Source organism: Jaculus jaculus, chromosome 8 (genome assembly GCF_020740685.1).
Source record: "Jaculus jaculus isolate mJacJac1 chromosome 8, mJacJac1.mat.Y.cur, whole genome shotgun sequence".
In the NCBI taxonomy this organism is placed as follows: Eukaryota; Metazoa; Chordata; class Mammalia; order Rodentia; family Dipodidae; genus Jaculus; species Jaculus jaculus.
Genome location: NC_059109.1, coordinates 62,062,356 through 62,088,987, shown reverse-complemented (window position 1 = coordinate 62,088,987; position 26,632 = coordinate 62,062,356). Strand labels below are relative to the sequence as shown.

The following is a 26,632-nucleotide window of genomic DNA, read 5'->3' as shown; positions in this document are numbered from 1 at the left end:
CTCCTGTGTCACACTTTCTAGCTCACCTTTAGGAGCCTGCCTAGCCTTTCATCTGGTTATAGGCCTAGAGGCAAAGATGGGTGGGAACTGAGAAGCACCAGCACTTCCTGCTATACCTCAGACAAAGAGGATGAATTCCCTCAGGCAAGGGTGGGGAGGGTAATACTTCAGGATGTGGGGGTGGGGATACAACTGCTGCTAAGGGAGGGCAGGTCATATTTTCATCCAAAACATCTTCTTCAGAATCTAACACCCCAGGTTCTTCAGGGTCTTCCTACACATCACCATCCCAAGTCACAGGATCCCACTCTTTTCCAATCAGTGCCCTCACTTTAATTTCTGATAGTTGGTGAGGCTGGGATTTAAGTTTACGTTGCAAGTTAGCCAGTCTCACAATGAGAGCTTGGGTTTGGTTTTCTGCAATTTGAGCCCTGTTCTGGCTAGAGAGGAGACTCTCCTCCAGGGCACCTTTAGAAACCTTGAGACCATGTATGTGGGTCTTTAAGCTTGGACTTTTCCTTTTTGGGCTTCTGCTGTTCCCGCAGTAGTTTGTCCAGAGATGCTAAAAGCAATGAACCAGCCTTATCATTGGTCTTACTTTTCCACAAATATTCAAATGTTTTAAATACAGAGTCACTATTCCTTGCTCTTCACAAGACATGACTCAGGATCACCAAATACATCTATCTCATGGAGTTCTTTAAATAGTGCACACCATGGATTATTAGTGCCCTCATTTTCAGTAAAGGCATTCTCCATATCACCAGCAGGGCCTTTAGTAGCAATGAAATTGGAGAGCCAACCGCAGATAGCACTAAGCCCACTAGAGAAATCCATCCTTACAATTCTGTTTCTCTAGAACCACTCCTGGTACCAAAATCTGTATTAGTCAGGGTTCTCTAGAGGAACAGAACTGCTAGAATGAATTTTTTTTACCTTTAAAAAATGTTTATTTGTGATGCAGAGGATCCAGACTCAATTCTCCAGTCCCCATGTAAATCAGATACACATGCATTTGGGGTTCCTTTGCAGTGGCTGGAGATACTAGCGTGCCCATTGTCTCCCTCTCCCTCCCTCTCTCCCTATTTTCATCCTTACCTCCTTTCCTCCCTCCCTCTCTCTGTCTCTATCTCCCTCACTGCCTCTCCCATAAAAACAATAATTTTAATGGAAAAATTACTCAAATGAGGCAGTTGTACACTATTGGATTCAAGCCCACAGTAACATCCATGTGTCTATAAATATATAAATGAATGACTAAAGTGATAAATAAAAACTTAACATAATTATTGTCTATTTTTAACTATCCATAAAATAATTTCTGCTTCTCTCCTTCACCCTCTTCAAAGTGTACCTTAGGGTAGATAGTCAAAGAGAAACTATGGCCTGGACTGGTGGCACACATCTTTAATGCTCTTTAAAAATATTTTATTCATTTATTTATTAATGAGAGAGAGAGAAGAAAAACTAGATAATGCCACAGAGTGATGTGGTGCTTCCTATTGTACCCCCCCCCCCAAAGTTACAGAGGTGTGGAAATATCACACTCAGCCCTCAGCCCCATAACTATAGAATTGGTAAACAATTAATGTCTGTTCATTGAATCATTTAAAAGAACTAAAAAAATTAAAAAAAAAAAACTAGGATTGGAGAGATGGCTTAACACTTATGGCATTGCGGGCACAGTCTAAGAACCCATGTTCAACTCTCCAGATCCCATGTAAGCCAGATGCACACAGGTGAAGAAAGTGCAGGTTGGCACATATCCACTGGGTGGTGCTAGTGTCCAGAGTTTGATTACAGTAGCTGAGGCCCTAATGTGCCAATTCTCTCCCCCCCCCCGTGTGTGTGTGTGTGTGCTTGTGTGTGTGTGCCTATCTCTCTGTAGGTATAAAAATAAAATTAAACATTTTTAAAAACTAAATTCAGAAAGAGATATGGGAGGCCTGGTAACAGGATGAAAATTTCTTTCCTGCTTTTTCCCTAGTTTCCCAGTCATAAAGATCATGAACTTGATTTAGTCTGAGTGCAACAACAAAGAAACAACAACAACAACAAAAACTTAGTTACAAGGGGAGGAAGGAAGGAAAGAAGGAAGGGAAGGGTGAAGACAGAAAGGGAGGGAGGGAGGGGGAGAGGAAGAGAGGGAAGAAGGAAGGGAGAGAGAGGGATGAAGGAAAGAGAGGGAGAAAGGAGAGAGGGAGAGAGGAAGCAAATAAGGAAGGAGGAAGGAAAAGCAAGAGAGGGGAGGAGGGAGAGAGAAGGGAAGAAAGCAAAGGAGGAAGAAAGAAAGGAAGTCAGGGAAAGAGGGAAGGAGAGAGAAAGCAAATTAGAAAAGAAAAAAAAAGGTAAGGGGGAAGGAAAGAAAGAGAAAGGTGGAGGAAAGGAGGAGAGAAAATGATAGAAGCAAGGTTAAAGAGAAGAAAATAGGTTGGGAAATGGAAATATAAACATAATTTAAAAATTACATCATTAGTATACCAAGACACTGTCCAAATAACATTAAATATGGGAAGTGTCCTGAATTTCCATACACTTCTTAAATAATTTTATTTATTTATTTGCAAGCAGAGGAAAAGAGAGAGTGAGAAGAGATACAGACAGAAAGAATTGGTGTGCCTGGGACAAACAAACTCCAGAAACATGTGCCACCTTGTGCATCTGGCTTTATGTGGGTCCTGAGAAATCAAACCCTGGTTGTTAGGCTTTGCAAGCAAGCATCTCTAACTACTAATCTATCTGTTCAGCCCCTTCATACACTGTTATGTTCCCAAATCCAGTCTGGGCAACAATAGAAGCATGAGACTGATAATATAACTCTTATACTTAAGGTTGTCTATATTTTACTAAAAATGAGTTACATGTTCAAAATCATTATAAGCATGAAGCTTATAAAGCATGGAGGCTACCAACATAGAGCAGTGGTAAATGTCAGAATGCATGAGGGTGTTATTTAGTCAGATTTAGCTCAGTATATACCCAGTTTACCGCACATACATGTAGAAATATTACTTATCTGTTAAAAATTGGTTCAAAGGTGCTGTTGATACAGCTCAGAGGTTAAGGTACTTGTCTGTGAAGACTAAAGCCCCAGGTTTGATTTTTCAGGACCCACATAAGCACATAAGTACAAGGTGACACATGTGTTTGGAGTTCATTTGCCGTGACTGGAGGACCTGGAGCATCCATTCTTTTTTTCTCTCTGTTTCTCTCTGTCTCCTTGTAAATTAAAAAAGAAAAAAAGTAAATTTGTTCAAAGAGTAGATGTAACATTAAAACAAACAGAAAACCCCAAAACAGGAGTCTGCTAGAATGAATTATTTTAAAAAGGGAATTTATTGGGTTACTTTACAGTAGTCCAATAGCAGTTGCAGGCCCGAGAATCACCGAACCTGGTAGCTGCTCAGTCCACGTGGCCAGATGCCTCAGCAGTCCCGACCCGGCACTGCAGATGGTACCGGAAAGCCTGGAGACTTCCTGAGGAGCCGCTGGGTTTTGATCCACGCGGGTCTTCAGTTGATGTTGGTCTTTAGTCCGCACTGGTCTTCAATCCACGCTAGAAGGTAGGGAGCAGCTCCGGCACCCAAGTGGAAGGAAGGAAGGAAAAGGGAACTCTTTTACCCAGAGCTTCCTTATATCAAGTCCCCCTCTGAGTGGGGCCACCCACTCTGGAGGAAGGGCTCACCCTGGGGGAAAGACCTCCTCCTTTAGTTGATCCTTCCTAGAAGCAGCCTGTGGATTACTAAACAGATCAAGTTGACAACACCTTAACTATCACAGCAAGTAAGTGCCTTTAACTGCTGAGCCATCTCTCCAGTCCTGAAAATGTATATTCTTAACTTATACCCCTGCTCCAGAGTCTCATGTAGCCCAGACTGGCCTCAAACTTGCTATGTAGCCAGAGATGACCTAGATTTTTGGATCCTCCTGTCTCCATGTCCTGAGTTCTGAGATTATAGATGTGTGCCACCACACTCACTTTTATTGGGAATTGAACCCAAGGCTTTGTGCATGCTACACAAGCATTCTGCCAACTGAGTGGTATTTCTATTCTTTGATTGTGAAAACAGGATGTTATTTGTAACAGATAGTTTAACGTTTTCTTGAAATGGCTTCTGGACTAGTTCACTGACCTTACCATTCATGACTGGGGTACACATGAGTCCTCAGCAAGGTGAAAAACTTAGCCTCTCCTCTAAGTGTTCTCTGAGGGTCTTCTCATCTTTTTCTTGCTTTCATGCTTCTGGGAACAATTGCTCTGCTCCTGTGTCACTCAAAAAGTTGCAGTCAGTCATGTAATCCTTCTCAGTGGGAGAATGAGAAGTTTCTAAATGATTTCTCTGTTGCGTAGTAGACATAGACAGCATACATTCTGGATAATTTTAAGGATAGCTAACAGTACTATCACTAATGCAGGAATGGAAAGAGGCAAACAGAATGAAGAGCAGTGGGGATGAGAGTCAGGTAATCAGGTCTGAGGTAGATAGTACATGGGGATTGACTGGTTTTGAGTCCTGATTCTGCCATGTAATAGCTGTAGACCTTGGGAAGCTGTCCCTTTTCAACTTCATTATTATATTGGCACAATAAAAATTCTACCTTGTAGTATTGTTTTGAGGATTAGTGAAGGCTTCTAAAGTACTTGGCTCATTGTAACTAGTAAATATTATTGTCAATATGAGAGGTATTGAAAATGGCATGAAGCATGTGGATTCCATGCTCATGGCATTTGTCATAATACTTTATTCCTCAATCCTAAAGAATACTTTTTGAAATAGAAATGTTTATTTAAACTAGTGAATGCATTTGATGTGTAGGCAATGTTTCTTTCCTCCATACCAGTTGCTGTTTCAATAGTGTGCTTTCAAATTGAGTTTTTTGGGTAGTTTTTTATAATAACACATTTTTTGTAATAGCCAGTCACCATTAAGTCAATAACTAAGATTTTGAATAATTGTATGTTTGGCTATAAGGTAAAGAATGTTTGATAATAATATACAGTTTCATATGAGAAATAGAAGACATAGCATAATGCACACTAACAGGACTTTAATTTGGTGTACATCTTGTGTAAAGCATAACTGTGAAAATTTTTCTGTATAAACACCTGAATTCTTCCTAAAATTTTATGTTTTATATAATCTTAGAGCTTTAGAGGCTGAGGTAGGAGAAGTACCATGAGTTCCAGGCCAGTTTGGACTCTAGGGTGAATTCCAGGTAACCTGGCCTGGAGTGAGACCCTACTTCAAACAAAACAAAACAAAGTAGATTTTATGTTTACCTGTCACTGATATGCTTGACACTTGAAATATAATATTGCTGTGTTTAACTTACTGGGACTGGGAAAGTTTTGTTTTGTTTTTTTTCCATCTTTTTTGTGGGTAGTAATGAAAACTTTCCCTTCATTTTTTTAATAGGTTATTTGGCTGTTTCTTTATTTCTTCATGAAAATCATGAACTTTTGCTTCTCCTTGTGAATACAGTGGTAAAGGTACTGTATTATATGTTCATTAATAAGAAATCTTAAGTTATTTCTGCTGGCACCTGATATTTCTTCTTAATCATATTGACTTAAATGATTTTTGAAGTAGATGGGTGTTGTGGTTTGAATGTGAAGTGTTCTTCATAAGGTAGTATGTGTAAATACTTAGTTTGCAGTTTGGGAGGTGGCACAGTTTGGGAGGGTTGTGGAACCTTTAGAAGGTTGAGCCTTTGGAGAGATGGCTTAGTGGTTAAGCACTTGCCTATTAAGCCTAAGGACCCCGGTTTGAGCTTGACTCCACAGGACCCATGTTAGCCAGATGCACAAGGGGGCACACACGTCTGGAATTTGTTTGCAGTGGCTGGAGGCCCTGGCGTGCCCATTCTCTCTCTCTCAATCTCTCTGCTGTAGCTCTCAAATAAATAAAAAAATAAAATAAAATAACAACAACAAAAAAAGAAGGTTGAGCCTTGCTGGAGGAAGGTGGTCGTTGGGGCAGGCCTTGAAGTTTTACACCCCAGCCTCACTTCCTTTGGCCCTTTGCTTCCTGACTGTGGATGCATTGTGACCACTCAGCCCCCTGCTGCTCCTGCACCATGTTTCTCCACCATGATGGACTATACCCATGGGACTGTAAACCCAAATAACCTTGTCCATCCTTAAGCGGCTGCTTGTCAGGTATTGTGTTGCAGCAACATGTAAGGTAATGAATACTTACATAATGGGCTGGACCAAGTTCTTCATCTCTACAATGGAGACAAATAATAGACTTTAGCAAGTTATGAGTCCTAGGTGAAGCATTGTGGAACTGTTTATGTGAAAAAGATGCTGCTGTTCTTGTTCCTATTTTAGTTTAAAAAAACACAATTGGAATCTTCAGATTCCATTCTCTGAGTGGCATATTTTCCATGCTGTCACTTTTCCCTGTAGGATCTGTACTAATGGGAAGTTTTTAAAATCTGAAATCATTTTGAATGGACATGAACTATAGGAGGGCAGCTGAATTGTGTAGATAATAAAAATAAAATTAATCTTAACTCACAAAATTTTGTCCTCTCAAGTTTATAAACAAAATTAATAATGAAGTGTAATTGAACTTTTGAACTTTTTCCTTTATCTTTTGTTGTTGTTGTTTGGTAATTTAATTTTCATACTTGGGGTTATATAAGAACATTTTCTTGTAAACATATATTATGTATTAAGCATTTCTTCCATGTCTCCATTAGCCCCCTTTCTCAACCCTCTCTTCTCCTGGTAGTCTCCTACGTTACTCTAGGCAGTTTGGCTTCTACTTTCATGTTACATGTACATGCATGATTTTATGTATTTGTATAAAATCTAGTAGCCATAAATGAAATATTTGTCTTGCAGTTTAGCTAAATTCACTTTATATTACTATCTGTAATTGCATCCTTTTTTTTTTTTTTTTTGGTTTTTTGAGGTAAGGTCTCACTCTAGCTCAGGCTTACCTGGAATTCACTATGGAGTCTCAGGGTGGCCTTGAACTCATGGCAATCCTCCTACCTCTGCCTCGTGAGTGCTGGGATTAAAGGCGTGTGCCACCGTGCCTGGCTTTGCATCCATTTCTTTATGGATGGAAAACAATTCTAATTTCAGTTCCATTGAATGTATATACCACATTTTCTTTACTTATTCCTTTGTTTTTAGGTACCTTGGTTTATTCCATAACTTAGCTATTGTGTACAATATTGCAATTGATGTGTAAATATTTATGTGAGATGTTAATGTAGAGTCCTTTTGGTAAATACCCACAAGTGGTATAGCCATCAAACTGATTTCCCTAGTGACTGGATTAGTTTACATTCCCACCACCACTGTATGAGGATTCCCTGTTAATCACTTAAATTTTTAAAATTTTTTTTATTTTACAGAAAGAGAGGGGGGGAGATGAATATGAGAATGAGTGCAGTGCCAGGACCTCTAGGCACTGCAAATGAACTCCAGATACATGCACTACCTTATGCATCTGGCTTACATGGGTTCATATTCACTTTTTTTTTTTTGGTTTTTCGAGATAGGGTTTCACTGTGGTCTAGGTTGACCTAGAATTCACTCTGAATTCTCAGGGTGACCTCAGACTCATGGCGATCCTCCTACCTCTGCCTCCCAAGTTCTGGGATTAAAGGTATGCGCCACCATGCCTAGCTTTATTCACTTTTTAACCAGTTTTTTTTTTTTTTTAACCAGTATTTGCATTCTTTTTTATTTGTCTTTCTTTTGCTCTCCCTGTGTTTTCTGGGGTGTTTTTTCCTCCTTCCTTTCTCTTTTCTTCCCTTCTTCCATCCGTTCCTCTGCCCAACTTTCTTTCTTTCATTTCATGAAGCCCAGATGTGCTTCAGACTTGCTGTGTAGCCCAGGATGGCCTTGAACTTTGTATTCTCATGTTTCTACCTCCTGAATGTTAGGAGTATAGGCACATGCTACCATACCTCCTTTTATGTAGTGCTGGGGATGCAACTTCCTTCATGCTAGCCAAGTGCTTCATATCTATTGCCTTTGTTAGTTTTATGAGTGTCCCAGGGCCTCCTGGCATTGCAGACCAACTCCAGGCACATGTATCACTTTGTGCATCTGGACTTATGTGGGTACTGGGGAGTGGAACCTGGGCGGGCAGGCTTTGTAAGCAAACACCTTTAACTGTTGAGCCATCTTTCCAGCCCTCAATGTAGTTTTAATTTGCATTGCTCTGACAGCTAGTGAGGTTCAATATTTTTTATGTTTATTGGCTATTTGAATATCACCTTTTGAGAACTGTACATTTTATTAACCAAGTTATTGATTGGGTTGTTGGGTTTTTTGGTGATTAATATTTTGAGTTTTCTGGATAGTCTAGATATTATCCCTCTGTCCGCTGTCTAGCTGGCACAGGTTTTCTCCCATCTTGTAGGCTGTCTGTCCATATGCGTAGCAGCTTCCTTTGCTGCACAGAAGCTTTTTGATTTCATGGAGTTCCATTAGTAAACTATCCCTTCTGAACAGCTAGAGTTCTATTGAAAATCCTTACCTGTGCCTGTATCTTAAAGTGTTTTCCCTTAAAACTTTTAGAGCTTTTGATCTTAAAAGTCTTTGGAGTTGATTTATCATTATTATTATTATTTTGGGAGAGGTTTTGAAGTGGGTCTTATTGTAGTCCATGGTGACCTGGAATTCGCTGTGTAGTCTCATGGTGGCCTTGAACTCAGGGTGATCCTCCTACCTCTGCCTCTTGAGTCCTGGGATTAAAGGTGTCTGCCACCACACCCAGCCTTTTTCTTATTTTTGCGGTAGGGTCTCATTCTAGCCCAAGATAACCTGGAACTCACACTGTAGTTCCAGGGTGACCTCAAACTCACAGCGATCCTCCTACCTTTGCCTAACAAGAGCTGAAATTAAAGGCATGTGCCACCATGCCAGGCTAGGAATTTTATACAGGAAAAAAGATAGGGATTTAGTTTCATTCTTCTACATGTGGATATTCAATTTTCCTAGCACCATTTGTTGTTTGTGTTTTCTCCATATATTTTTGGCACTTTTAACAATAACTTTATTTTAATATATACATATATTATAATTAATTAATTTTTTCTCAATTTTTATTAACATTTTCCATGATTATAAACAATATTCCATGGTAATAACCTCCTCTCCCCCCCACATCTTCCCCTTTGAAATTCCATTCTCCATCATATCCCCTCCCCATGTCAATCATTCTACTTACATATATACAATCCCAACCTATTAACTACCCTCCTCCCTTCCTTTCTTTTCCCTTCATATCTCCTTTTTAACTTACTGGCTCTGCTAATGAGTTTTTTCCTTCTCACGCAGAAGCCCAGTCATCTGCAGCTGGGATCCACATATGAGGGAGAACATGTGGTGCTTGTCTTTCTGGGTCTGGGTTACCCCACTTAGTATAATCCTTTCCAGATCCATCCATTTTTCTGCAAATTTCATAACTTCATTTTTCTTTACCGCTGAGTAGAACTCCATTGTATAAATGTGCCACATCTTCATTATCCGCTCATCAGTTGAGGGACATCTAGGCTGGTTCCATTTCCCAGCTATTATAAATTGAGCAGAAATAAACATGGTTGAGCACATACTTCTAAGGAAATGAGATGAGTCCTTGCGATATATGCCTAGGAGTGCTATAGCTGGGTCATATGGTAGATCAATCTCTAACTGTTTTAGGAACCTACACCCTGATTTCCACAATGGCTGGACCAGATTGCATTCCCACCAGCAGTGTAGAAGGGTTCCTCTTTTTCCACATCCCCACCAACATTTATGATCATTTGTTTTCATAATGGTGCCAATCTGATAGGAGTGAGATGGAATCTCAATGTAGTTTTAATCTGCATTTCCCTGATGGCTAGTGACATAGAACATGTTTTTAGATGCTTATATGCCATTCGTATTTCTTCCTTTGAGAATGCTCTAGTTAGCTCCAAAGCCCATTTTTTGATTGGCTTGTTTGATTCCTTATTATTTAACTTTTTGAGTTCTTTGTATATCCTAGATATTAATCTTCTATCAGATATATAGCTGGCAAAGATTTTTTCCTATTCTGTAGGTTGCCTCTTTGCTTTTTTCACTGTGTCCTTTGCAGTGCAAAATCTTTGTAAGTTCATGAGGTCCCAGTGATTAATCTGTGGTTTCATTGCCTGAGCAATTGGGGTTGTATTCAGAAAGTCTTTGCCAAGACCAGATTGTTGTAGGGTTTCCCCTACTTTTTTCTCGAGCAGTTTCAGAGTTTCAGGTCTGATGTTAAGGTCTTTAATCCATTTGGACTTAATTCTTGTGCAAGGAGAGAGAGAAGAATCTATTTTCATCCTTCTGCAGATATATATCCAGTTTTCCCAACACCATTTGCTGAAGAGGCTGTCTTTTCTCCAATGAGTATTTTTGGCACTTTTATCAAACATCAGGTGGATATAGCTACCTGAGCTTTCATCTGGGTTCTCTATTCTGTTCCACTGACCTACACATCTGTTTTTGTGCTAGTACCATGCTGTTTTTGTTACTATGGCTCTGTAGTATAGGTTAAAATCAGGTATAGTGATACCACCAGCCTTATTTTTGTTGCTCAGTATTATTTTAGATATTCAAGGTTTTTTGTGATTCCAAATGAATTTTTGGATTGTTTTTTCTATTTCCATGAAGAATGCCTTTGGAATTTTGATAGGGATTGCATTAAATGTGTAGATTGCTTTAGGTAAGATTGCCATTTTCACAATATTGATTCTTCCAATCCAGGAGCAAGGGATGTTTCTCCACTTTCTAGTGTCTTCTGCAATTTCTCGCTTGACTGTTCTAAAGTTCTCATTGTAGAGATTCTTTACTTCCTTGGTTAGGTTTATTCCAAGGTACTTTATTTTTTTTTGGATGCAGTTGTGAATGGGAGTGATTCTCTGATTTCATCCTCTGTGTGTGTTGTTAGCATATGTGAAGGCTACTGATGTCTGTGTATTTATTTTGTATCCTGCTACATGGCTGGAGGTTTTTATCAGCTCTAACAGTTTGCTAGTAGAGTCTTTAAGGTCCTTTATGTATAAAATCATGTCATCTGCAAATAATGATAACATGATATCTTCCTTTCCAATTTGTACTCCTTTTATGTGTGTCTCTTGCCTCATTGCTATGGCTGAGACTTCCAGAACTATATTAAATAAAAGTGGGGACAGTGGACACCCTTGTCTTGTGCCTGATTTTAGTGGAAAACCTTCCAGTTTTTCCCCATTTAGTAATATGTTGGCTGTAGGCTTGTCATAAGTAGCTTTTATTATATTGATATATGTTTCTTCTATTCCCAGTCTCTGTAGGACTTTTATCATGAAGGGATGTTGGATTTTGTCAAATGCTTTCTCTGCATCCAATGATATGATCATGTGATTTTTGTCCTTCAATCCATTTATATGATGTATTACATTTATAGATTTGCATATATGGAACCATCCCTGCATTTCTGGGATAAAGCCTACTTGGTCAGGGTGAATGATCTTTCTGATATACTTTGGTATTTTGTTTGCCAATATTTTGTTGAGAATTTTTGCATCTATGTTCATGAGGGAGATTGGTCTGTAATTTTCTTTTTTTGTTCTATCTTTGCCTGGTTTTGGTATCAGGGTGATGCTGGCTTCATAGAAGGAGTTTGGTAGAATTCTTTCTTTTTCTATTTCCTAGAAAAGCTTAAGAAACAATGGTGTTAGTTCTTCCTTAAAGGTCTGGTAAAATTCAGCAGTGAATCCATCTGGGCCTGGGCTTTTTTTGGTTGAGAGATTTTTCATAACTGTTCGGATCTCCATGCTTGTTATAGGTCTACTTAAGTGATTAATCTCATTTTGATTTAATTTAGGTAGGTCATATAAATTAAAGAAATCATCCATTTCTTTCAGATTTTCATACTTTGTGGAGTATATGCTTTTATAGCATGTCCCTATGATTTTTTGAATTTCTCTGGAATCTGTTGTGATGTTACCGTGTTCATCTCTGATTTTATTAATTTGTGTCTCTTCTCTCTTTCTTTTGGTCAGATTTGCTAAGGGTTTATCAATCTTGTTTATCCTTTCAAAGAACCAACTCTTTGTTTCATTGATTCTTTGGATTATTATTTTTTGTTTCTATTTCATTAATTTCTGCCCTAATCTTTATTATTTCTTCCTGTCTACTAATTTTTAGTTTGCTTTGTTGTTCTTTTTCCAAGGCTTTAAGGTGCAACATTAGGTCGTTTACTTGCGACCTTTGTAATTTCCTAATGTAGGCACTTAGAACTGCCTTCATTGTGTCCCAGAGATTTTGATATGTTGTGTTCTCATTATTGTTTGACTTTGTAAATTTTTTGATTTCCTTCTTGATTTCTTCATTGACCCATTCATCATTTATTAGTGTATTATTTAGTTTCCATGATTTTGTGTATGCCCTATAGCCTTTCTTGCTACTGATTTGTAGTTTAATTCTATTGTGGTCAGAGAATGCAAGGAATTATTTCAATTTTCCTGAATTTGTTAAGATTTGCTTTGTGTCCTAAAATATGGTCTATTTTAGAGATTGTTCCATGTGCTGCTGAATATTCTGCAGTATTTGGATGAAATGTTCTGTGTGTATCTGTTAGGTCCATTCCTTCTATGACCTCATTTATTCCAGATGCCTCTCTGTTTATTTTCCCGGGATGACCTGTCAATTGATGAGAGTGGGGTGTTGCAGTCACCCACTACCACTGTGTTTGGTGTTATCTGTGATCTTAGTTCTAATTGTGTTTGTTTGATGAATTTGGGTGCCCCCATGTTAGGTGCATATATATTTAGGGTTGTAATGTCCTCCTGTTGGAGAGTGACCTTAATCAACATAAAGTGACCCTTCCTTATCTTTCTTGACTAACTTTGGACTGAAGTCTACCTTGTCAGATATTAGGATAACAACTCCTGCTTATTTTCTAGGCTCATTAGCTTGAAACACTGTTTTCCAACCTTTCACCCTAACATAATGTCCATCCTTCGTAGAAAGGTGAGTTTCTTGGGGACAACAGATTGTAGGATCTTGCTTTTTAACACAGTCTGCAAACCTATGTTTTTGGGTGGGGCATTGTGGCCGTTGATATTAAGAGTTATTATTGAAAGGTGTGTATTTATGTTTGCCATTTTTTGTGGTTCCTTATAGGTGTGCTTTTCCTTCCTTTCGACATGGAGGATTCTTTCAAGTATTTTCTGTAGAGCTGGTTTTGTCTTTGAATACTCCTTTGGCCTGCTTTTGTTGTGGAATGTCCTTATTTCTATTTGAATGGATAGCTTTGCATGATAAGGTAACCTTGGTTAGTTAACTGTTGTTATCTTTCACAGTTTGGAATACATCTCTCCAAGCCCTTCTGGCTTTTAAAGTTTGTGTTGAGAAATCTGCTGTAATCCTGATGGGCTTGCCTTTGTAGGTAACTTGATTTTTCTCTCTGACTGCTTTCAATATTTTTTCTTTGGATCATGTGTTTGGTAGTTTGCTTATAGTATGGCGAGGAGAGGTTCTTTCCCGTTCTGGCTGGTGTTCTAAAGGGTTCCTGTATCTGCATTGGCACCTCTTTCCCACTTTGGGGGAAGTTTTCTTCTCTGATTTTGTTGAGGACACCAACTATGCCTTTGGAGTGAAATTCTTCTCCTTCTACTATGCCCTGAATTCTTATGTTTGATCTTTTCATAGTATCCCGAATATCTTGAAATTCTCATTCATACTTTTCTATTAATTTGTCTATCTCTTTGTTGGACTGTATTAGATCTGCCACCTGGTCTTCTAGTTTTTATATTCTGTCCTCTCCTTCATCCATTCTACTTGTGAGATTTTCTACAGAGTTTTTTTTTTATTTCATTAACTGTGTTTTTCACTGCTAGTAAATCTGACTGGTTTTTCTTTATTTTTTTCTATTTCCTTATTTATGTCTTATATTGCCTTCTTTATTTCATTAAATTGGTGTCCTGCATCTTCTTTGATTCCTTTGATTTCCTCTTTGATTTCCTGTTTGTTTCTTTTGATTTGTTCTTTGACTTCTTTGAACATATTTACAGTCATTCTTTTGATATATTTCTCAGGCATTTCCCCCAACTCGTTCTCATTGGAGGTCATCTCTGATGCATTAATACTTTTTGCTGGATTTATATTGTCTTGATATTTGGTGCTTCTTGTGTTATATTGTATATATTTTTGCATCTTGGATTAAGTTAATGCTTGGATTTTCTAGTTTGCTGGTTATTCTTAGCTGTATCAATTGATCTTATGTTATATATCTTCAGTGTAGGAGCTTAAGGTGTTGGGTGTAGCTCTTAACACTCTCAGAGTATCTAGAAAAGTGTTTCTAGGGGTTGAGTTTGCCTGCTATGGGAGTATTCAAGTAGGCTGAGTGTAACAACATACAGATAGATTGTAAAATTTAACTAAACACTGTATACATTCTATCAACAACAGCACCAAGTATTTATGCAAGAGTAGGTGTTATAACAACCATATCCTCTATCAACAGAGAGGTTATGATTTGTGGTTTGTTGAGGATTCCAAGTCAGCTTGTTACCAAGTGAGACCCTTCCCTGGTGCAATTCCAGATACCTTTTTGGATGATTTTAGTCTCAGTAAAGTAGGATGGCTGGGTCGCTGGACTGCTGTTCTGTTTTCTGGAGGTGGACACTGGCTTTTCCTGTGGGGCAAACTGAGCCTGGCAGATGGGCACTCCCACTGCTGGAACCACTGCTGCTGTTACTGAAGCTGCTGCTGCTGTGTCCACTGCTGCTGCTGAAGCTGCCTGCTTCTGGACCCACCGCCGCTGTTGCTGAAGCTGCCATTGCTGCTGCTGAAGCCTCCCCTGCTGGGCCCACCACTGCCGCTGCTGAAGTCACCACTGCTGGGCCCGCCACTGCTGCTGTTGGAGCTGCTGTTGCCGGTGCTGGAGCTGTTGCTGTTGCTGCCGGAGCCACGGCTTCCAGCGCCACATTTTGCTGCCTGAGCCATGGTGCTGCTGCCAGAGCTGCTTCGGCCTGCCTGTGTGGGCTCTCGATGCTCTGGTACTCTCCTTCTTCTCTGCTGCCATTTTTTTAATTATTAAAATATTTCTTGGGCTGGAGAGATGGCTTAGCGGTTAAGTGCTTGCCTGTGTAGCCTAAGGACCCCAGTTCGAGGCTTGGTTCCCCAAGTCCCACGTAAGCCAGATGCACAAGGGGGCGCACGCATCTGGAGTTCGTTTGCAGAGGCTGGAAGCCCTGGCGTGCCCATTCTCTCTCTCTCCCTCTATATGTCTTTCTCTCTGTGTCTGTCGCTCTCAAATAAATAAATAAATAAAAATTAAAAAAATATATTTCTTTATTTGCAAGCAGACATAGAAGAGAGAGAGAAAGGGCACACTGGGACCTCCAGTCACTGCAAACGAACTCCAGATGCATGTGCCTCTCTGCATCTGGATTTATGTGGGCACTGGGGAATTGAACCCAGGTTGTTAGGCTTTACAGGCAAGTGCCTTAACTGCTGGTCCATCTCTCCAGCCCCTTCTGCTGCCATTTTAATTTCTCATACAACTCACTTTTTAGTAAAAGTGTGTATTGTGCTGGGTTTTCTTTGACTTTTTCTCCCTTAGGCTGCTTTGGCGTGGTTCCTATGCAGCCATCTTAACCGGAAGTCAGCACTTTTTTTTTTTAAATACTTTCTTTTTTAAGTAGAAACTTTGTATGTTTACTTCATATATGTTGGTACCATGATTTCCCTCCTCCCTGCCTCTACTCCACTAAGGGCCCTCCTTAGTGGGATTGCTGGTATTCACCATGGGGTGGTGAGAGCAGCAGTCTGATGTTGTGTGGGGGGGGGTGCGGGGGGGGTGCAATGTCTCTGGATATTCCATCCTACTCTGTGGCTCTTACAATCTTTCTCCCCCCACCTTCCTGCTTCCACAAAATTCCCTGAGCCTTGATGGGAGTGCTTTAACTCTACTTTAGTGTTGAACTCTCAGCAGCTTCAGGATTTCTGCTTTGGTACCTTTTGTGTATCCTCAGTGTCTGTCTGCATCACCCTGTTGCTGGTTGTCAGGGTTGCTGTGAAACTCTTGATCATCTTGCCAGTTCCTGTATGGTTTTACCTGGGTTCTACCTGCTGTGTGAAGGGTGGTGCATCTCCTGTCAGGGAGTTAGCTATCTATTCTTGGCTTATTGATAGATTTTGGTTGTCCTCTATTCTCTCTGCTTTCCAAAAAAGAAAATTAGATTTTCCAATGGAGAGTGAGATCAGGGTAGGTTAAAGGCTGATTTGATGTTGTAGTCTCATTTTTGGACAATGACTTGTGGGAGCTTCTCATTGGAGTCCCTAATCTTGGCCTATAGGATTCTGACTTGGTTCACAGTTCTATTTTTGCCATATTTATCAAAAAATCAGGTGGTTCTAGCTACCTGGGTTTATAACTTGGTTTTCTATTGTTTCTTAATGTCTATGTCTGTTTTGTAGATGATGGTGTTTTTGTTACTATAGTCTGTAATATATCTTGAAATCCTTTTATTTTATTTTTTTACTTTTATGGCTTTAACTGTTACATGTAAATTGTGATTAATGGTTTAACTCCCATCCTGTTTTTTTTCTAACATCATGTGGTTATTTCCAATAAAAGCTTAAACTTCAAACAGTTCAGGACTGCTTCCCATCCCCCTTAACCTCTGGGGTACAGGCCTGATATACCAGACTTTCTTCCTTTTCTTTCTTTTTTTACCCAATAAAACTTTGCCTCACATTCCATGAGTCAATGGTCTTAACTTGTGTGACAGTGACACTGCCAATCCCTCCAGGTTGGACTCTGGATTTTTTTTATGTTCTACTTGTTAATGTTTCCTATTTTACTTTATTGTGGGGTCCACTGTCACACGAGTAAGACCACTGACCCACAGAGTGCTGAGTGAGAATGCGACATGTTAGGACTGCACATCAGAGGTTGGCGTCTCTGAGAATAGCCTTGAGCTGCTCAAAGTGTCAACTTTGTTTTTTTTTTTTTTTTGCTTTTCAAGGTATGGTCTCACTCTGTTCCAGGCTGACCTGGAATTAACTTTGTCATCTCAGGGTGGCCTTGAACTCATGGCAATCCTCCTACCTCTGCCTCCCGAGTGCTGGGATTATTGGCGTGCACCACTACACCCGGCTGGAGGGTCAACGTTTATTGGAGAACACTACAAGATGCCTATTACAGAAATGGGGTGGGAGTTAAACCATGAATCATGCAACTCACATGTTACAGTTACAGCCATAAAAGTACTTTTGAACTGTAAGGGTCCGAAAACCACTGAAGAAAGACCATGGACTCAAATAGTATGTAAAAACAAAGAGCGTTTATTCTGCAGAATCAGCCAGCATGCAGGGGTCAACCATTCATACAAAATGGTGACCCTGAGAGGTGCAAGCAGGCTTCTTTTAAACACAACTAGGGGAATGCCAGGCGGGGTTAGGTAATCTTCTAATGTGATTGGCTAGGCAAACAGCAATTACAGTTGTATGTCTATGATTGGTTGGGGCAAAAGGGACATGTTTGGGCATGTATGGACATGTCTCCAAGAACTGACTCAGCCCCCAGAGTACAAAATGGTGGATATCTTCCCTGGCCACATGTCAGAGTCACTGTTAATTAACAGCCCACCCTTTGTTTGTAATTTGTGTGTGTATATATATATATATATTGCATTAGTGACATATGCCTTTATTATTATTAAAAAAATGAAAAACTGACAAAGCAGTAAGCTATCAATTAAAGAAATAAAGAAATAATTTAGGTATGAACACCTGAACTAACTGCACTCCACAGACCCAAGCACAGAGTAGGCTGTCCAAGGTAAGAGCTCACCCTGCCCCATTCAATCCTGTGGGTGCAACCCCTACCCCTGTCATGCTATGGGGATCAGGCCCATTTGCTCTGACCTCACTTCCTTGCCTGCCAACCAGTGCCACCCTGAATAGTGACACTCAAGCTGGTTGCACTCCCTAGTCATACACCCTAGCCACATCACTAGGTTCGTAGCTTTTCCCAGACGTCTTGCCTGCCTCTCCAGGAAACAAACTTAGGCCTAGCTGTAAACAGGAGGAAATTTGATCCTCTCATTCCCCCCTTGAGATAGGTTCCATCTCAAATCCTTGAGAGGGGTCTAGGGTTGATATTGGTACTTTAATATCGTAAGCTGAATAGTAGCATGTTTTTTTTGACAAACCTTATGAGAGTGTTAAGGATACAGGGCCCATAGATAAGGGTAAGTAGCAATAGCATCAGGGACCCTCTCACCGCTGAAAGGAGGCTAGTGAGCCAAGGGGACCAAGTTTCAATAAGGGCTGAGTGGGACGTGGAATTAACAATTGTCCCTGTCGCTGTGTTAGTAATCACCCATGTGAGGTTATATGGCTCATGAGGGTTAGGTCCAGTAAAGGCCAAACCCATAGCAAAGATTAAGATCAGGTTTTGTAAAGTCTTAGCTTTAGTGGGTGGAACTGAATCTTCCATCCTTCTGGAGTCCAGTCATCAGGAAGCCTCTCTTGTTGGTGTTGCAACTGTTGAGTGGTCTTTTGTCCCGCAGGTTTGATATGGGAGTGATGTATACAGGTTCTAACTCATCAACCTTCATGGCTGTGGGCATGGTCAGGATTACTGTATGAGGGCCTTTCCAGAGTGGCTTAAGAATCTTGTGATTGTGTCTCTTAAACCAGACTTCATAACCTGCGAGAAAGTTCAATTGTCTCTGGAGAGATTCAAGGCTGTTGGTCACTGGAGGCACCCAGAGACACGCCGAGGTCCACCAGCAGAGGGATGAAGATCTCTTTCACTTGGTGCAGGCAGTTGGCGCAGGCGGAGTTTGTAGATTTTTTTCTTGTAGAGATACACCTGTGAAGCAGTCAAGACTAGGGAACAATAAGTAGGGAAAGGAAGTATTTATGCATGGGGTGATTACTCCTTTTGTACCAAAGGAGAACAGGTGTCTTGACACAACTGGTCCTGATTATGGAAATACTGAGCAGGCATTCAGCTCTGTTTGGTTTAGAGCTGGATAGGCAGAGAAATATAACTTGACCTGCTTCAAAGAGGGCAAGGCCTGTGCTTTGCAGAGCCAGGGACATGGCACACACATGGAAAAACCATTCTTTGGAACTGGGAAAGAGATAAGAAAATTTTTCTTGTATTTTTTACCTTCATGGGTCCAATCACCCTAATTCTGTACCCCTTTATTTCTCCCTCTCATGAGAAGACACTCTAACTGCTGTTAGATGGCAAAGGATAAAGACTTCAGATCCTTACTACTTCCTGCTGAATGGGACACAAAGTAGTGACTTGTTTCGCTTAGAATCTCTCCCAGAGAGGGGAACTATTCTAATGGACCCCGGAGTGTAGGAAGATGGTCTTGGAAGAGAGCATTGGGGATAAAGAATAAAAGTAAGGAGTTAATGAGAAGTCAGCACAGAGCAAATTGGTCCTTTTTTGTGGTTGAGGGAATCCAGGTAGACAGGCTTGGATTGTCTCAGGACCATCTGAGGATGAGCTGTCTGAGATTTTCTTCCAGAACTGTTCATTAAATGGCACAGTAGTATGTGACACGGCTTGTAAAACAGATGAGATATTAGCAGTTATCAGAAACATATAACATTTAACCTTGATAATAGAGAGCCATTGGGTATCATTAAAGGCTATACAAATGTAAATTTTTTTTGGTCTCAGACAACCAATGATTTTGGCTATTTCAGTAATAGCTATTGATAGCTATTGATTTTAGGTACCATAGAAATTTTTATTAACACAAAAAATTTTATGTTTTACCCATGACTTAAATTTGATAAAGCTTATACAAGCTATCCCAACTTATTTTAGCCTGAAAATTAGGTTTTTGTTCTTTCTTTTTTTTTTTAGGTTTTTGTTCTTAAAGCGTTTGTAAATAGTTGAAAAATCTCTAACTTTAGGCATGGTGTTTAGGTTTAGCCTGAAAATTCTTTACTACATATGCACATCTTTATCCACACTTTAACATTTTGAGCTAAGTACCACTCAAAAAGCATTTTTAACGAGCATTCTATGTCCCAACGTTAAAAAATTCCTCCCCATTTCCTTCAATCAATTCATCTCACCTCATTATTAACCATCTTTCTTGTAAGGCTATCAAGAAAAACTATACCAAACTGATTATTACTTATTACTTATTATTATCTTATTACTCATTGAAAAGCAAGTAGGCTAAAGATAATTTTATGTCATTAATACCAATAACACAGTTAGAAATGATTTTATGAGGAGTAACTAAGGCAAATTTTGTTATTATCTTGAGGCAGGCTGGCCTAGAAGTCAGGTCATTTACCTCCTCCTTTTAAGTAACAGGACATTACAATCTTTTATTACTATTATTATTTTAAAATACCTGACAAATGATAAATTATCACTTCAGAGAGAATTCTGTTGTTTTCAATAATCCTCTATGTAAGTTGAAGTTGACCTAGAATATAAACTCAGTAACTATATGTTGCAGTCTGGTTCGCATTGCTGGTAGATTCCACCTAACCAAGAGCAGCTTGTGGGAAAAAGGTTTATTTTGGCTTACAGGCTCAAGGGGAAGCTCCATGATGACAGGAGAAAATGATGGCATGAGCAGAGGATAGACATGACCCCCTGGCCCACATAATGTGGACAATAGCAACAGGAGAGTGTGCCAAACACTGACTTGGGGAAACTGGCTATAACACCCTCAAGACTTCCCCCAACAATATGCTCTCTCCAGGAGGCGTTAATTACCAAATCTTAATTTTTTTTGTTTTTATTTATTTATTTATTTGAGAGCGACAGAGATAGAGAAAGAGGCAGAGAGAAAGAGAGAGAATGGGCATGTCAGGGCTTCCAGCCACTGCAAACGAACTCCAGATGCGTGCGCCCCCTTGTGCATCTGGCCAACGTGGGTCCTGGGGAATCGAGCCTCGAACTGGTGTCCTTAGGCTTCATGGGCAAGCGCTTAACCACTAAGCCAACTCTCCAGCCCTAATTACCAAATCTCGGAACCTAGCATTCAGGACACCTAAGTTTATGGGGGACACCTGAATCAAACCACCACACTATATTTATGACATCATGTAGCAAATACGGCATTGTTTATAAAAACTTCAGTTCACCATAGGCTTTTGTAAAACATGACCTTTTTATTTTTTCTCGCTGCTTCTTGGTGCTGGCCCTGTGGTGGCTGGTGGGGCTTGCATACACCTTAGATCAGCCCTGCCTGGCTTCAGCCCTGCCCTGCTCCTGGGCATTCACCCAGGGTCCGGTCTAGTACATGAGGTAAGGCTTTGATTGGCTGAGACGACTGCTGGAGTCCCAGTCTAGCTACCCGAAGGAGAAAGAAGGGACGGGGGCCCCTGGGACCACTGGGAAAAGAGGGGATCCACGGGGGGCTGCTGGGAGAAGAGGTAGAGACATGGCGCCTGCACAGGACGAATCAAGGGAAAAGCCATGTCAATGTCATCCTCGACCATGGGCTGGCCATTTGGCCCTGGAACTGACTTTTGGGCTGTGGCTAGGGTTCTCTTCTCTCAGTCATGAAGAACACCTGCAAAAGCTTTAACTTGGTAAATGGTGGGAAGGTGGAAGGTGCCTCCCTCTGGCCATCCCACATTGAAAGTCAGCAATTCATTCCTGCAAAAGATGGTTAGGTTAAACCCAGATTGTCTGCCAGTTGTTGGAAATCCTTAAAGTGTGACTGGACTAGGTCCAGTGGGGTGGAACCACTTGTCCCATGGTGTCTCACAAAAAATAAGAAAAGGACGAATAAGACACAAATATACAGATACAGAAACAAATTTCCTGGGAAGTGAAAAAGAAACCAAAATGATGCTCTTGGCGGCCTATCCTGTGAACAGGCTCTGCTAGACGGGTGTTACCCATCACTATTTATCAAAACCAGAGACAGATTGGAGTTCTCAGGCTCCAATAAATGGGGATCCAGAGTGTCTTCGGACCCCCCTGGCCCACAGGTATTAATTGGCCCATCCCTCTGGCTTTCGTGGGCCTCCAGATTGTGTCCCGACACCAGGTTTACCTGGAAAACAAGGAACAGAGCAGAACAAAGACACATACACAGAGGAGCACCCCAACTAACTGATCGGTGGGGAACCTGGGGGCATCCCCAGTGATCTTGGACGAACCTCCAAATGTAAGGATCTGAAAATTGCTGAAGAAAGACCATGGACTCAAGGGCTGGAGAGATGGCTTAGCGGTTAAGCGCTTGCCTGTGAAGCCTAAGGACCCCGGTTCGAGGCTCGGTTCCCGAGGTCCCACGTTAGCTAGATGCACAAGGGGGCGCACGCGTCTGGAGTTCGTTGGCAGAGGCTGGAAGCCCTGGCGCGCCCATTCTCTCTCTCTCCCTCTATCTGTCTTTCTCTCTTTCTCCCTGTGTCTGTCGCTCTCAAATAAATAAATAAATAAATTAAAAAAAAAAAAAAAAGAAAGAAAGACCATGGACTCAAATAGGATGTAAAACCAAAGAATGCTCATTCTGCAGAATCAGCTAGCATGCAGGGATCAGCTAGCATGCAGGGGTCAACCATTCATACAAAATGACCTTGAGAGGAGCATGCAGCCTCCTTTTAAGCACAACTAGGGGAATTCCAGGTGGGTTTAGGTGATCTTCTAATGTACTTGGCTAGACAAGCAGCAATTACAGTAGTACGTCTCTGACTGGTTGGGGTAAAGGGACACATTTGGCTATGTCTGGGCATGTCTCCAAGAGCTGACTCAACCCCCAGAGCACAAAATGGTGGCTATCTTCCCTGGCTACAAGTCAGGGTCACTGTTGATTAACAGCCTGCCCTTTGTTCAGGATTTTTTTCCAGAAGTCTTGCCTGCCTCTCCAGGACACTGAAACTTAGGCCTAGCTATAAAGGAGTGTTATGAGCATGTAAGGACCAGCATATGGTCCAGGGACAGTTTAGGATAAACAAGTTTGTTGTGAGAGTAAAAAATGCAAAGTCAAAGCTTGTAAGCAAAACTAAGACTAACTGTGTGCAGTAGTAGAGATTAGCAGATGTGTGTGTGAAACTATTAGATAAGCATTGGAAGGTATAAAAACCCCAGCTGCTCAGCAACCATTGTCTCAGTCTCCCCGACACTATGGCTGACTGAAAGGTTACTCAGCAGTCCTGACTGAGACCCCCGCGAGAAACATCACCGATCCGAATTCATCAGCCCGACACTCTGTCCGAATGATCATCCGTAAGCCAGAGCACTAGCTTACACCAGCGGACCAAGACTCGGCTTGGAAGCGCAGCAAACCGAAAGTAAAACGTAGCAGCTCGAACCTCGCGTTGGCCAGGTCGTAAAACGTCGCAACTCAAATCTCGCGTTGTCAGGTCGTATACATGTTAGACTCGTTAGAAATATTCTTGTGTTAGTAATGTAGCGATGAATATTATATTAGCTATAATATTATTTGTGATAGTTTGGACTTGCTTGTGCGTGACTTTCATCCCAGTAAACTCCTTTGCAAGTATACCAGTGTCTGAGTATCATTGGCCTTCGCCGGCGGAATCCTCTCAACCAATCATCTTTGAGAGTGCTCGCAACAAGGAGCAAATTTGGTCCTCTCATAAACATAAAAGTGGATTTCAGGGCCGGAGAGATGGCTTAGTGGTTAAGGTGTTTGCCTGCAAAGCCAAAGGACCCAGGTTGGATTCCCCAGGACCATGTTAGCCAGATGCACAAGGGGGTGCATGTGTCTGGAGTTTGTTTATAGTGGCTGGAGGCCCTAGCACACCCATTCTCTCTCTCACTTTCTCTGTCAAATAAGTAAATAAATAAATAAAAATATATTTTTTTTTTCTAAAAAGAGGATTACAGGAAAAAAACCAAACTTGTGAAACAGGTCTGTTGGTCAGTTACAGAAAGCATCTAGGGGGGTTGTGTGTGAAGTAGGCCTGCCACCAAGATTCTCAGAATGTCCTGCTTTATTGGCCCTTAGGGATTTTGCTTAACAATACAGGTCTGGGATAATGTTATTTAGACCAGCAGAACATCCTGTGTATCAACCATCTGGATCTGCTTAAGCAAGTGTTTTATTCCATTCTTTTGTGAGCTCCTACCAGGAAGTGATATCTGTTTTTCTAAGCTTGATATAAAGAAATGTAGAGAAATATAGCATTTTGCTCTTTACAACTTTGCTGTTAAAGTGGACATTTTATTGTTAATATTTATTTTTATTATTTGAGAGAGAGAGGAAAAGGACAGATAGAGATCAACAGTGTGTGTGCCAGGGCCTCTAGCCACTGCAAACAAACTTCAGATGCATGTGCCACCTTGTGCATCTGGCTTAACATGGGTACTGGGGAATCGAACCTGGGTCCTTAGGTTTTGCAGGCAAGTGCTTTACCACTAAGCCATCTTTCCAGCCCAGACTGGATGATTTTTAGACATCACCTTTCTCTCCTGATAGCTGTTGTCCAACTTGCCCCAGTCACTTCCCTGGAGACCATGCCTGTGTGTCATCTTCTGAAAGCTACAAGTCTTTCCTATTTATTTTGTATTAGACTTTAGATATGTCAGAATGTGTGTATATTGTTTTCTGAATTTTACTTCATATACTAAAGTTACTAGTATCTAAAGTTTTCTCAAACTTTAAGATATATTTTGAGGTTATATTAGAAAGAGTCATAAGCCATATGCATATATAAGTATGTATGAACATATGCCTTTTATTGCTAAAATTATAGAATTATTTCCTTTTAAATTTTTGCCCATAATTAACCAGAGAAGTTCATACAGTTATTTTGTTATTAGTTTAGAAAAACTTTTAAGGACTATATATACAGGAGACTATTCGAGCCAGCATCAGAACAGAAAACTAATTTCTTTTCATATCAGTGGTCTTTTACCCTGACCCTTTTAAGGCAAATGAAACAAATTGAGACAATTCTGTAAGATATGACATAAGTATGAATCTGCAAATGAATTGTAAAGCTAGGAGAAAATTACTAAGCATATATATGACTGTTACATATTAAGTGCCATCTCTTGTTTCAAAATTTACATAGACTGTTCTCATTCCTTAATGGTGGCAGGACTTGCAGAGCACTAACCTGGTAGAAGTGTGCATGGCACTCACTGTTGTCAGCCAAATTTTCCCTCGAGAAATGATTCCCGCTGTTCTTCCATTAATAGAAGATAAACTTCAGCATCCTAAGTAAGTAAATTCCTTTGACATAGATGTTTATACCATATATTTCATTTTTTTTCTTGAGACAGGGTCTTATGTAATCTAGGCTGGCTTAAAATGTATTGTGTAACTGAGGATATTCATGAACCCCTGATCCTCCTGCCTCTACCATCCGAGTGCTGGGTTTACAGGTGTGTGCCAGTACACCCAGTTTATACAATGCTTGGAATTAAACTCAGGGCTTTGTGCATCTTCAAGAAGCTGAGGCATAGAGATCCTGAAAATCAAACCAGCCAAGTGTTTCTTCTTTTCTTTTTGAAAGTCCTTCAAGATGGAAATGAGGGCTAAGGAGATTGCTCAGTTTATAAAAGTGCTTGCTATGCAGGCATGAGGACTTAAATTTGACTTTAGAACCTATGTAAAAGCATGTGCAATCCCAGCCCTCCTATGAGAGGTGGAAGGCATAGACAGTAAAATCTCAGAAGCTTACAGGCCAGCATGCCTGTCATAGAAAGGGCTGAACAAGAGACCCTCCTCATATAAGGCAGGAAGCAAGGAATGACACCTGAAGCTGTCTTTTGACCTCCACGTGCACACTGTGGCATGTGCATGACTGCACTCATGCACATGAAACACACATACATGAAATTAAAGAAAGATGCTGGTGCCATCCCTAGATGGTCCTTCAGCTCTGGCCATGTTTCTACCTTGCTGAATACTACCTGGTTCTAGATCACTTTCTTACCCACAGTGAGAGGAATCCTGTTGGTCCAATTTCAGCATATATCAGACTCATAGTGTTCAACTTCTAATTTTAGTAGAAGCTATCCAAACACACATTGACTTGAGGTATTTTTCTGTTTTAGACTTATATAAAATTCCTTAACTATGAGCAGATGAGCTTACTAACTTTTTACCACTTTGTTTCTTTTGGCTAAGCCTCTTCATAATCTTTAAAGTTAGCAAAATATTTATCATTTTTATTTTTATTTTTTGGTTTTATAAGGTAGGGTCTCACTGTAGCTCAGGCTGACTTGGAACTCACTATGTAATCACAGGATGGCCTTGAACTCATGGCAATCCTACCTTTGCCTGCCGAGTGCTGGGATTATAGGTGTGTCCACCACCCCTGGCTCATTTTCATTTTTACTTCATTATACATTTTTTAAGCTGATTTATTTATTTATTTATTGCTGTGATGGGGATTGAATACATCCCCAGTCCTATACATTATTTTTTTTTCAAAAATATTTATTTAGTGTGTGTGTGTGTGTGTGTGTGTGTGTGTGTGTGTGTGTATGCAACTGCAAATGAGTGGCAGACATATGCCATTTTTTTGTGTCCACCTTTTCATGGGTGCTGGGAAATTAAACTGGGACCAACAGATTTGCAAGCAGGCGCCTTTGACCCACTGAGCCATTTCCCTAAGCCACCTCCTATACATTTTGTTTTTCTTTGTCTGTTTCTTTTGAGGCAGAGTCTCACTCTGAGGTTGACCTGG

The 26,632-nt window shown here is 40.5% G+C and overlaps 1 protein-coding gene across 2 annotated transcripts in view; it reads left to right on the top strand.

The window, feature by feature from the left end:
- The window catches only part of Ap4e1 (adaptor related protein complex 4 subunit epsilon 1), a 119,298-nt gene that overhangs the window by 19,986 nt on the left and 72,680 nt on the right, over positions 1-26,632 (top strand). For both annotated transcript variants that reach the window (XM_045157350.1, XM_045157351.1), the window contains 2 exons: positions 5,418-5,491; positions 25,037-25,158. In XM_045157350.1, the coding sequence (XP_045013285.1) occupies positions 5,418-5,491; positions 25,037-25,158 (196 nt within the window). The remainder of the gene's footprint in view (positions 1-5,417; positions 5,492-25,036; positions 25,159-26,632) is intronic.